This window comes from Ciconia boyciana, chromosome 5, assembly GCF_034638445.1.
Source record: "Ciconia boyciana chromosome 5, ASM3463844v1, whole genome shotgun sequence".
Lineage (NCBI taxonomy): Eukaryota > Metazoa > Chordata > Aves > Ciconiiformes > Ciconiidae > Ciconia > Ciconia boyciana.
Genome location: NC_132938.1, coordinates 44,361,251 through 44,374,761, shown reverse-complemented (window position 1 = coordinate 44,374,761; position 13,511 = coordinate 44,361,251). Strand labels below are relative to the sequence as shown.

General features: G+C 36.6%; 1 protein-coding gene across 1 annotated transcript in view; it reads right to left on the bottom strand.

The window, feature by feature from the left end:
- SPOCK3 (SPARC (osteonectin), cwcv and kazal like domains proteoglycan 3) overlaps positions 1-13,511 on the bottom strand; it is a 233,942-nt gene that overhangs the window by 65,313 nt on the left and 155,118 nt on the right. Inside the window, exon 6 of the mRNA XM_072861612.1 lies at positions 5,584-5,698. Within this exon, the coding sequence (XP_072717713.1) occupies positions 5,584-5,698 (115 nt within the window). The remainder of the gene's footprint in view (positions 1-5,583; positions 5,699-13,511) is intronic.

The following is a 13,511-nucleotide window of genomic DNA, read 5'->3' as shown; positions in this document are numbered from 1 at the left end:
AGGTTTCAAGTCAATATGTCATGTTCAGTAAATGGAATGTAAACAATTATTTGAGAATATTAATACACTGCTATAGAGAGATACATTTTACATTTTGTTAAAAATTCAAAATAGCAAAAGCAACACTAAATAAACTAAAAAGCAAGACAATGCATCTGGGATCGTTCCAAGGTATCAGTAAGTTTGTTAGGCAATTGCAACGGTCATTAATGATGTTCATTAACATCAAAAGAAGCTCACGCACCTGCGAAAAGTATTTTGAATATATTAACCTGCAAAATAAAACATTATTGCGAAGCAGAAAGTTCAGTTGTGACTACAGTTCGTTCAACTTTTTGTTCTTGCTATCTTCCACCCATTATTAACTATTAAGATTACAAAATGAAATATTTATTTTTTCTAGCAGGATAGTAAAATTCCTGTACCAAAGCCTTGAAATCAGTTAAGAACTTGAAAGAACTCTCCCACAACCCCACTCTTTCAATCAGATTTTAAAACTTAAATTTTTATTTTCTTTGAGGAGTGTTGGAAATATGTACTTATGTTACACAAATTTGTCCATTTGAGTGTCTATTCATAGGCTTCAAATCAAATCAGTAAAAATCAAACATGACTCAGTACTGGACTAGAAAACTGGAAATTAAACTGAAATAAAATTGAGAAAAGACACAGCTGAAAAAAAGAATAAATCAAAATTAGCAAAAGGTACCAAATGACAGAAGAGCACTTGATAAAACTATTTTTGTTATAAAAAACACACTTTAAGTAAAATGAAAATCTGTTAATGAGGCAAGAAAACATTCCAATAGAAAAGCCTTATTTCCTTCACCTCTACTTCTCTATTTGTAATTATTAAGTCACATAATTTTTCCTGAAGAAATTTTGCTATTAATATTTTAATCTCAAGTTGGCTGAAAGGAAACATGATTTAAATAAAGTCAAAATAGCCAGCTGCCAAAAGCTTTGCAATACACTTTAAATTACTGAAAGAGGAGATGTAGGCTGGTGAATTGTACATTACTAAACGTTACAAAACTTCAAATAGATGTGCTATTGCAGTAGGTGAAAAAACAGTTTAAAATGTGAACACTAACAAGTAGCAGGTAAGTCTGTGTGTGTGTGAATGTCTAAAATTGAACTTCTGAACTCTCAAGCATAAGGCTGCTACTTGCTAGCTGCAATTGGTATGGATTGGTGTAAATTTTGATAAAATTTCCCGAATCCTGCATTAAGTAAAGAGACATGGGACAGAACTAACAATTAGGAGACCGATCGTGCATTGTGCCCCTGCACATAGAATATTTAGATTGGGAAAACGGGGACAGTGTTGGGGGTGGGTGGTAGGGACTAAAAGGATGGGAAGAGGAATGGCGTCCCAGAAAGAAGAAGGGGTCCCTGAAAGAAGACAGTGAAGATCCTGGCTGGTGGAAAGATGCTGGAAGTGAGGAGAGATCCTGGAGATCAGAGAGATGCGTTGAGACAAATGCTGGGGGACTCCTAGCGACCATGGCCAATAACAGCTGAGACAGGTAACTGCATGCAGCTGCACAGCAGAAACCAACATGATTTTCTGCCTGACTGTCCCAGGTCAGCAGTGACCTCCCTGCTTGGAGGGCAAGCTGAGATCTAGTGAAGATAGCGCTGGGTGGGAGGGTAAGAGTGTGACTGTGTGAGAAGAAACCAAGTAGGGTAAAAGCTCTAATCTTGTAACTTCTTAAATAAATCCCAGTATCCAGATGTGCTACAGGTTCTTGTTTACTTTGTCTTGCCCGTGACAGTTACAGAATAGGCTAACCTTCATTGCAGATGGTAAGTCTACAAGTTCCTCTTCATTTTAGATAGCTGAACATGGAAGCTAGGCATGCTTCATACCCAAAAAAGCAGCAGAAAAAGTATTCATCTGGTGCTTGTTTTCTGGGCAGTTGGGGATGGGTGGGAGGATGGGTGATCTGAATTGCCAGAAGGTAAAGTAGACAAGGTGTGCAGAGGTAACAGCGTTAAAGGTTAACAGGACTTTGTACATTCTTAAAAAGGAGTGCAACTTCTGCATTTACCCCATTGACTGGTCTCATCTCCTTATCCCAGTGACACGGTTGTTAAGCCTACACTTTACATCACACATTTTTGTTCTTATCCATCAGATTGAAGAGCAGGACTAGCAAAAACACTGTCCTCTATGGCAGGCAAGGGACAGGGCTCAGTATGTCTCAGAGCAAAAGGATCATAACTTCTATTTGGAGTAAAAAATGGTGCCCAGACACTGCTAAGGGGACAAAAGTCTCCCCAGCTTTGTAAGATGTGCAGTGCCACAGAAGCCTTCCTAGTTTCTGGTTCCACATAATCACTGGAACAAAGATGCTGAAGAGCTTAGGAAGATAAAGACCTGCAGATTCCAGCTCAGTGAAATCTGTGCATTCACAAATGTGCAAGCCAGCATGACCTGGATGCCCCAAATCCTGGCGCATATTTGAAAAGGACATTAGGGCAAAAATAGGATGAGGCAATGGCTACGCCTGGAAAATAAAACAGGGTCCTGTAGGTGCCTCCCATTCATTCTGGTTTACCTTTCTTTCTCATTCTGCTTCTACGCAACTCCCCAAGACATCCCTCTCTTCCATACTGCCCATCCTCATTTATTTCTAACTTTGTGTGATCCTTCCCTCTAACACTGCCTCAAGTGCTCTTCAGATTTTCCCACTCTTTTATGGCAGTACACCAAGTTTGTTTTTCTTTTCTTTCTCTTTTTAAAAATTACTGGAGCACCTGCTGTAGTTTATAGTTTATATGATACCCATTGCTTCCTCTAAACTAAACCCAAAACAAATGATGACAAGGATAGATCTTTATTTTATTATGTCCTTTTTTGCTTGTTTGTTTTGTTACCAACTTGTACATCTAGTTCTAGATCAAGTTCTTAGCCCTTTCATTTTTGGATTCAAGCTAGCAGCCCCTGCACATAACTCAGGTTCAATGTTACTGAACCTATCACTAAAATAAGCCACCTTTCACAAAAGCAGGATTGATCAGAGAGCTGGATTAGATAAACTTCAGAGTTCACTTCCAGCTAGAAGTTTCCTATGATTTTATGATTAGGTTCACACACATTTTGAGAGGCAAATCTGTTTTTCTGAATACTGGTTTAATTTCGCTTCCCAGAGGAGTATGAAATTCCACACCGAGACTATTGAAGGAAAGTTCATAGACATACTTTGCTCCCTAGGTACACCAAAATATCAGCAGAATTTGTCAATCTGAAAAAATGAAAAATTGTCTTAGACAGGGGATGTATTTTAGGAAACCCTCACTTAAGTTATCCCTGAAAATGGAGCACTAATCTTACTTTGCGTCTTGGACTTCATCAAATTTCTAAGCAACTGACATGTGCATATACATCTTAGAACACTTAATGGAGTTCAATTTAAAGAAAATAATTGTATTCTTACAACAAAAGTTCTTATAACAAGGTTATAACAAATTTTGTATTCTGTTACAATAATGGCTGAAATTTCAGTAATAATACTCAGCTCACTTTTATATTTCTCATGTCCCCTGGCCTTTGGCTTTGTAAAGAAATGATATTCAGAATCCAATGTTGCAGTAAAACGTAGCAGCTGGAAAAGCCCTGTATTTTGCTTGCCTTGACAATCTGTCAGGACAGGATTAGTGTTAATTCCCATGCTCATATAGGATCTTTTTTCCTTCTCTTTTACATAACTAAGCACAAGTAATCTTGATCCCTTGGCAGTACAAATCTTCAAGAAGGGTTCATTTCTAGGAGTTCATTCCTAATTAAAAACAATTCCACTTTGTTGAAGCCAATAAAATTTATCTATAGATTGTTTTCAATGTTTAAGTACAGGAGTACCAGAAATAGAATGTGCTTGAAAGAATACACACAAAGATAAAAATAACTGCGTCAGGCGAAACAGCTTCCAGCAGAGAAAATCCTAATTTTATTTTGGTAAAAACCGAAGGCAATGATACCATATTAAAAAACTAACACTGAAGAGTGGTAGGCCTACTACTCAGAGAGAGACGCTTCACGGCTGATTATCTTAATTTCATTTCATGCCCACTGTTAAACAAATATCCCGACAATTATGCTGGAGATGCAGAAACTGTTGCTAGTGAAAACTGCAACCGCATTAATGCTATACTATGTGTCTTATCAAAGGGCCTACATTAAGCCTGGGTCTTCCAGTATTTTTCATTTGGGCTGGCAATGTGAGCAGATGACAGATTTATCTTTTTTTTTTTACAGTTACTACCTGAAATTGTAAATTAATGCTTTAAAAAACCCTCAAGGCTGTATCATTTTGCAGAGGGGTTATAGCATAGGGAATATTTAATTACACATATTCAATTAATGTTTAATTACACAATCAATGATATTGCCAAAGACCAAAAAAGTTACCTAAAGGAGTGTTTCAGAGCAGTTTTTTAATTGACTGTATGCCTGCACACAGCTCAATGTTTGCAGTGGTCACCTGTACTCATTGTTAAAAGAACATTCACTCATTTTTTAAACTAGGAAAAAAAAAATGTTGGCAATAGCTACAGCTTATCATGGAAACGATAAGATTATCTTGCACTATAAATTTGGAATAGTGCATCAAAGCATAATGAAATACCAACGTTAACATAATCCAGGAATGTAATGCTGGTTTCTTTTATCTTTATAAGGTTGCTATAGGAAAAAAAAAATATTCAAAAATGAATTCTAGTGTGTTTCCAATGAGGATACAGGATATTTGTGCATAAAGATTTTAGTTTACTCATCCAAAGCGTGACGATAAGGAAAGAAGAAAAAAATACACCTAACAGAGATCAGTCTAAGGAAATACAAAAATGCAGACCTTCAGTCATGCTGTTCTTAGAAAATTCAGGTCCACGGTGGCCTAAAAGCTCATGCTATGATGGCTCTCTATTCAGGAGCATCGAAGATGGTATTCTGTTTTGTTTAACAAAAACCTTCCAAAGTCACCTGGGAGTCACTGAAATACAAATACGCTTAGCCACGATTTTTTTTCTCCAGTTGCACCAATGGCTAAGAAGCAGTGCAAAGCAACTGCATTTTCCAGCAGCCTAATCTCATGCATGGTCCAAAAGGAAGCTGATTTATTCCTATCAAACACTTTTCAAACACAGAACTCACTTTTGTATGACAGCCTTTACTAATAGTCCCATAGTTTACATGCAACTGCTTGCTCCTATGAGCAGTAACAAGGACTTTTAAGTTTCCTTTTTTTCTATCACACTTCATTTTTTTGAATATTCAGTTGAAAACACTGAAGAGCAAGGAATGAATTTGTCTTAAGTACAGCCATAAGCATCTCGAGGAATATTAAAGAATAAAAAACGAACAACAATAACTCATACTACAATAGCTGCATTTGAAAAATACAGTGGTATTTTACTGTAGGCACAATTTCAAAACCCACAGCAAACAACCTTGAATAAAATAAGGCTGGTTTTATTCAAGAATAATCAGTGGTTTTGATCACTGTACTCTTCTCTGAGCAAAATCTTATTTCCTTCTAGAAACGAGCTGTTAAAAATATCATACAAATTACCATCACTCACCTCTCCTATCATTTCTGCCTGCATTTGTGGATTTGTCAGAAGGGCAAGGGCAACGTTCTTCACATTTCACTGAGATTTGTTTTCCTGAGACACAGGCCTGATAATCTAATTTGCACTGTAAGGAGAGAGAATGGCTATGATTAATATAAACATCTTCTATAATAAAAAGTATAGCTCTTTAAGTATTTTGAAGCAACCTTTCATGAAATGCTTAAATCTCTGCAGACAGAGGTGCTAGGAAAACTTTTCTGCAGTATATGCTATGTTTGTACTAAGAATTATATTAGATAAAGGTACAAAGTTTTTGTTATCTAACCTGGCTACAGTTTCAGGCTCAATTCAAGCATGAATACACTTGTGGTGTTAGACTGATTTGAATAAGCATACTAAATGGAATTAGACCGCATTGGTTTTATATGTATTATAAGAGCAAACAAACAAGGCAACAATATTCGTTACTGATAGGAAGCGATTAACAGTGAATTATTATAGAATTTATCACTTAATTGCTACCTTTAAGATGACAGTATACTAGTAAAAAGCAAAAAAACAAATAAAATGGAATGCTGTGCCTGATGCGATTTTGCACAGTGACAGGCTTTTCTGATATAGAAACAGATTAATTTGTGTGGTTCTGATCTGTATACTTACAGCTCCAATTTAGAAACCATACAAAAATTAACTAAATCTAAGCAGGAAATGGAATTGTTGCTTCAAGCATATAAAAATAACATAGTTAAAGACCACATACATAGAAAATAACATTATTGTAAACACTGTCATTCTTACTGAAAAGCTGAACATTTATTCGAAAAGAAAAGTTCTTCACATACAGATCTTTCTGCAGGACATTTTGCCAATGTAATATCAGGAAAAACACAAACCAAAACAAAGGGGGGGGAAAAAGTTAAGTATCTACAAAGAGCTTTTTGAGAAAAGGAAAGGAGGAAAATGTTTATGGAGAACACTTCATCCTTGAACAAAGGATCGAAGGTCTCTCATTAGTCAGGTAAGGGATATATAACTTGAAAGTGTAGGAGTTAGAAAACCAGCTCGAGTAACAAATAAAAATATGAAGTGTCTTCTATGCATCACAACACTTCAGAAGAACAATCTCACCAGAATTTGTGTCTAATATTCCCTGATTCATCTTCTGTTTGGCTATCTAACTTCAGTTTAATGCAATTCCATTATACAATTATCAGGATTTCTGGCAAACCCTAAAGCTGAAGTTTCTCTCCTAAAAATGAGTAAGGGGTGGGACCACTGTAGCTATGTAAGAATAAGAGAGCCCCCTAAAAGGCTGCACTTGAGGTTCCTACTAGCATGCAGATATAAGCACTGTGAATTTACAGAACTTTATCAACCTTTCATGCAGTCAGACTTTGAACCCTGTCATGCAGTTCTCCACCTAGCACAAGCTGAACTGAATCACCATATTGAAATAATACCATTTTGCACCACTCCCAATACCAAAAAGAAGACACATTAGAAGACAGAGAAAAGAATACCTCAAATTTTGTATATTTACATAAAATCATCATTATAGTTCAGTTCTGAATGTGCTACCTTTTGCCAAAAAGGCATAGTTAAAGGACAATGAGGTTAAAATAATTTTTAATTCTAACAAAAAAGAACAGATCTGCTACAATTGAAAGCTATACAAATAGCACTAGCATCTCATAAAGGACCAGAAAACTGAAGCAAAGCAAACAGCTCTGCCTGTGTTGACTATGAAACAACTGACTACCTTTTGGATCCCTGCACAATTATCCTGGCTGGACAGGAGAGTGCTTGCATTAGTCATGATGCCCACCAGGCCTCTTTCCAGACAGTACACGACCTAATTCACATTTTAATACGTGAAACAATCTTCAGAATTAGTAGAATGGATTATAGCCTGAATTTAATATATGTTTCTGTGGAAAAGAGATATCTTCCCTTTAAGATCTGAGAATTTTTATGGTTCAATCTTAGTAGCTTAAGGAGTGAAACCTACAAATACCTGTGCTTTAGGCTTTGATTACTCCTGTGAGTGACTGAACTTAATGTGACCGTCATTTAAAATTGAACATATAAACCCATTTCAGGTTTATTTTACTGAGAATCAGAATATGAAGAGTGCAAAACACAGGAATACTGTTTTTTCCCCTGAAGATTTCTTTAATACTTTTCTTGAGAGGTTTTTTTGGTTGGTTTGTTTTTTTTTTTTTTCAGACGTCAGTACTTAAATTTTATTTCACTCTGTGCTGGTTTTGGCTGAGATAGAGTTAATCTTCTTCCTAGGAGCTGCTATAGTGCTGTGTTTTGGATTTGTGCTGAAAACAGTGTTGATAACACAGGGATGTTTTAGTTCCTGCTGAGCAGTGCTGACACAGAGTCAAGGCCTTTTCTGCTTCTCACCCCACCCCACCAGCGAGGAGGCTGGGGGTGCACAAGGAGTTGGGAGGGGACAGAGCTGGGACAGCTGACCCCAACTGACCAAAGGGCTATTCCATACCATATGGCGTCATGCTCAGCATAGAAAGCTGGAGAGAAGAAGGAAAGGGAGGACATTTGGAGTGATGGTGTTGTCTTCCCAAGTAACCATTACGCGTGATGGAGCCCTGCTTTCCTGGAGATGGCTGAACACCTGCCTGCCCATGGGAAGCAGTGAATGAATTCCTTGCTTTGCTTTGTTTGCGTGTGCAGCTTTTGTTTTACCTGTTAAACTGTTCTTGTCTCAGCCCACAAGTTTTCTCACTTTTGCTCTTCTGATTCTCCCCCCCATCCCACCAGGGGGGAGTGAGCGAGCGGCTGGGGGGGGCTTAGTTGCCAGCTGGGGTTAAACCACAACACACTTGAATGCTGCTGAAGAAACGAGTAAATACTTCAAAGTTGCTCCAGCTAACATAATAGTTATGAGTTGTGAGTTTAGTCCTTTTGATTTATTTTTCTTTAAAGTTGTCTACTCAGCTATATTTGCAAATAACATTGTCCTTTTAAATGTTAAGAAAAACTTAATGCCCAACACCTGCCACAGGCACTGATACCTGAGTTAGTGAGTGCAAGGTCAACACATAACACTTCCAAATCAGTGCTCCCATTCACAGGTATGCTAGAATTTTACGCTCACTGAACTCATTTTATGGACAGGCAGGCACAGAGATAGATTCCTTGTCTCCAGAAACAAAGCAAAATCATGGTGCTTGCATAAGTCAGAAATGAAATCAATAGGCTGTTCTGACAATTTCATACCAGCAGCTAATGACACCAGGAATATAACCCTGATTCAAACCTCTTGTCCTTCTCCCCCAAATTAACAATGCACTGGGATATTGCAAAAGCAGCTCAGCTAAACAAAGAAGGGTCAGACTTCCCTCAACGTTAGTCTCAAACTGGTAGAAGAGCGAGCAACATACCTGAAAAACTCATAGGAAAAGAAATCTGTGGCATACAGAATATGAGGACACGAGAAGTAGTGGTATAAAGGAGAGGTAGTGTTGGCAACAGTGATGAAATAATTTGTCTTGTGGGGAAAATATGTGAATAGTTTAAACAGCAGAAAAATACATGAACTACTATGTTATGTATAGCAATAAAATAATTCCCATTTATTTGGCTTTATTAGTGACTTTTCTATATGGGGAAAATATGTCATGAAATTTTCAAGAAACTCATCTGTTGGATTTCACAATATTCCTTATTTATATTGGTTTTATAAACTGTTAACTGCTTGTGCTACCTTCATCATAATCCCTTATATGCATGAAAAAATACCATTTTGTATATCTAGCATTTTATCTTCTGATCTTGACTCCCCTTTCCTCTTAGCGTATCAGTTTTCTACATGGGAGTTTCACCGTGTCTCATTTGTATGTTTGATTCTAAGGATGCTTCAACTGTTTGAATGTTCACACATTTTGTTTCAAGACAGAAGAATAGGTGTTTCTGACTTCAGAGCAATATGCTGCACAGTGCTTAAAAAAAATCATTTCAGTACAAAGAATATGTACCATGTCAGGGTCTCTTGGCAATGTATTTCAGGATGAAAAATTCCTCATTTCTGTACTGCCAAGTTTCCCATAGAAAAATGCAATTTGTTTACTCATATTCTTCTGCCTGTTTGAAAACCTGTTCAATCTTAAATGAACCCAACATTCTTCAACATTTGCCCATAGTTGTTTAGTGAACTAGAGACAAACAATTAAAATCTGTGGGAAGAACATCAAAGACTGTCATCTTTAGACACGATTCATGCAGCTTTACTGTTATTACAGTAAAGATGAGAATAGTTATACTTCTAGAACAACTACGACAGTGTATGTTATTTTAATATACATGAGCTCTGCTCTTAGAACTACTGTTATAGAATTGGAAAGATTAAATGACAGGAATATATTTCATTAAGCTCTGCCACCTTCCATTCCAAAGTAGCTACTTGTCAAAGGCTGCCAAATGGATCTCTGTACATTGTACATACAAAGAGCCTAGTTTTGCCCCAAAATGAAAAAAACCCACCTACTTTTCCATGGTAAAATAATGAAAAAAATGAAAATACAAGGAAAAAAAAACTATTCTTTTTGTGTGCATTTGATTGGCATGAATAGAAGGACAGGATACACTTTATTTATTACATTATCTTCCAAACAATCCCAACTTCCCTTGTATTTGTAAACCAAGTTCCAGGTAAGTATCATACATTTCCATATATATGTGTTTACCTTTAGAAAATCCCCAAAGCATCCTCCTGTGACCAACTGACCTAATTTTTCAAGTGTGAATGACAGTATGCATGCCATGAATATATGGGGAGGACACTGATAAAACCTGTGACTTGGGAAAACTTTTTGATGACTTCACAGGAAACCTCTACAGAAAGGAGTAATATGTCAGCACGAGTGTCACGCATACAGTGGCAAAATCTCTATGTTGAGCGAAAAAGAATATTCAGAGAATATTTATACAGTCTAGAAGTTCTCAAATTAGTTGAATTTGATATTTACATCCTTGAACACTTGAAGAACTGGCTATGCAAACTTACAGCCATTGAGAAATTGTGAAGACACAAGATGTACTATTAGACTGGAAATTAATGAAAGATGAAGACAATAAATAAGGAAGGAAAATATGCTCTCAGAAATTACAGAAAAAACAGCTTTTAAGTTTTATTTCTGGACACCTAGAAGAAGAAAGGAGATGGACCATGCTATAGGGTTTTATCAGGCAAATCATAATAGATCTCGTTTCATTCTATGGAATAACTTCTACAAAACAGAGATATATTAGATTGCAAGTACCTTAATTTTACCAAGGCTTGTCACGCTCTTTTACATTGCAGCCTTGTAAGCCATACTGGGAAGTATACTATTTGTGTGCTCATATTGTAAGATGAGTACAAAACTAGTTGAAAGTGATCCTCAGTGGCAATCAACCGCTCACTGTTAAAATGGAAGGCTACACTGGGTGGACTTTTGCAAGGGTAAGTCACAACCCTGGAACGATTCTGTCTTTTCATTTATGGCTTGGAAGATGAAATAAAAGATATCCTATCAAACACGGAAGAGGTTGGAATAACTTTAGAAGATAGGAATATAATAAAAATACATTATTGAAATAGGTTAAAAATATAATGTAATTCAACATAGAAAACTACTATGTTCTACTCTTAGGTAGACATAATAATCACATTGGAAATACAAGCTACGGAAAAACTGGGTAGACATCCATTCCAAAGGAAGAATAAAAATCTAGTGATCATTATGAACAATTGAATGGTGTTTAAAAACATTACCATACCAGGATATATAAACAGGACTGCAGCCTACAAAACATGTAAAATAGTTCCATATAACTCTGGCAGTGCTTAAAATAGAGCATCCTGTCCAGCTTTGTGACAAGGTTTCAAACAAGACAGACAGGAATTAATTGGAAAAACTCCAAAAAAAAAAAAAAAAAGAGTAACAGGAATGATCAGAGGCCTAGAAAATAGAGTCACTGAGAAAGAGGCTCAAGGAGTGGGGATGTTCAGTCTTGAGAAAAGAGGATTCACGTAACAGCTGTCAAATAGGTAAAAGGCTTCTGAAAAGAATATCATAATGAATGTTACAAGAAATACTTGGCTTAAATTGCTGCAGAGAAGTTTCAGATTAGATACTAGGAAGACTTTCTAATAATAATGATAGTGAAGTATTAAATTGTTGGAGAAGTTTATGGAATCTTAATCATTGTCTTTACAATCAGGATTAGATAAGTCTGTCAGGAATGACACCTGTGTAGTTTATCTTGCTTTAAGAAAATGGGTGGACCAGATGGCATCAAGCTTATTCAGTGAGGAAGTACAGGACAGACCTGCTCTGGGAATGAACCAGTGTCAAGAGACTACTGCTTGCATAAATCTCGTTCATTTGCTGGAGAGATTGAAAGATGCGTAATGAATGAACTAGGGAGACTGCATGAAAGAAAAGGAAAATAATGCTTATGCTGGTCCATGGTTCTTAGGTAACTTACTTCAGCAAAATTCTGTTTGGTACCGAGTGTATTTGTGCTCTCCTGAGCTCCTGAAAACCTGAGATCTGATTTGGGAACATGCTAAATATTTTCAGGTAAACTAAAACAAAAATGAATTGAACATAGAAATGCTTTGCAATGTGAAATATGAAAAAAACAATCCTTTAATTGGACATCTAAATCTCACAAATAATTTTTTGCTTCCATCTATCTGCAGAACCATCTTCTACCTATAAAACAACACTCTCATATCACACAGAGGGACTGTGTGTGAGACAGCGGAAATTAGTTACTATTTGCAGACTTCTCAAAATCTACAGGGACTACAGACATATTAAAGCAGATGAGGAATTTAGTTTAACTGTGTGGCTACTGTATAATAAAAGACATAAGACTGTACTGAACAGTGCAGAGAAAACACATTACTCATTAGATACAAGAGAGGTATATCCATTCTGTGTGTTAAGTGAGTGAAGAGCCCTGTGGAAGAAACAGCAACAGAATTAAGTTAAGATTGCATTAGATGTGTACCCAAAAAGAAAAACAGTGCTTGTGCAATATTAACTTTGACATTTCCCAGTATTTTATTACTTGGCTTTTTCTCATGCACTTAATTCTGTCCCTTTTTGAGAATGCTACTACCTCAGGGGCAAGATAACATATTTTTCCACAGTAGTACTGTCTTGTCAGGAATAGCTAGTAGCTGTTAAACAAACTAACTAAAGCTAAGTAATGAGGATACATGCGAGTTCTCTGGCAAGTAAGGAACAGAAGCTCATGCACTAGGTGTCTTCAGGTGCAGTCTGCAGGTACTCCCTCCCATTCCTCCTTTCCTTCACCTTATACATACTGGACAGCTGGAGGCAGATCTGGTACACCCCTACAGTATACAAGTCAGCAGAAGTTAGCTGCCAGGGCATTCACCTGGATCTCCAACATGTACTGCGCCCATTATGTGCTTCAAGCCACAGCAATGCTGCTATTAGCCCTTGATATTGAAAGACTGAAGTTAGGTCAGACACATCAACACAACCTTTCCTGCCATATAAACATATATTCACAGTTTCGGATGAAGTGTGAATTGAATGTGAATTAAAGTATTTTAGAAATTTTCCTGTGCTGAGGTATATGACACTAAGAAATGCTTTCTGGAACACCATCACATTTAATGCCGAGCATTTAGTAAATTACTTTTTACACAACCAATAACTAATACCTATTTGACTGTAAAAAATGTTTCATCTTTGAAAGGTAACCATCATCTTTAATTGTACCTTATCTGCATAATGAGAGCTCTGTAGAGGGCCATGACTTCTTTGTGCATTTAAAATTAAACAGGGCATGGTATCTAATTCTAAGAAAAAAAGACTGATGAATAATTAAATTCAGATGCACCTGATAATTATTAGTTCATATGCTACAAATACTTCATTTGAATA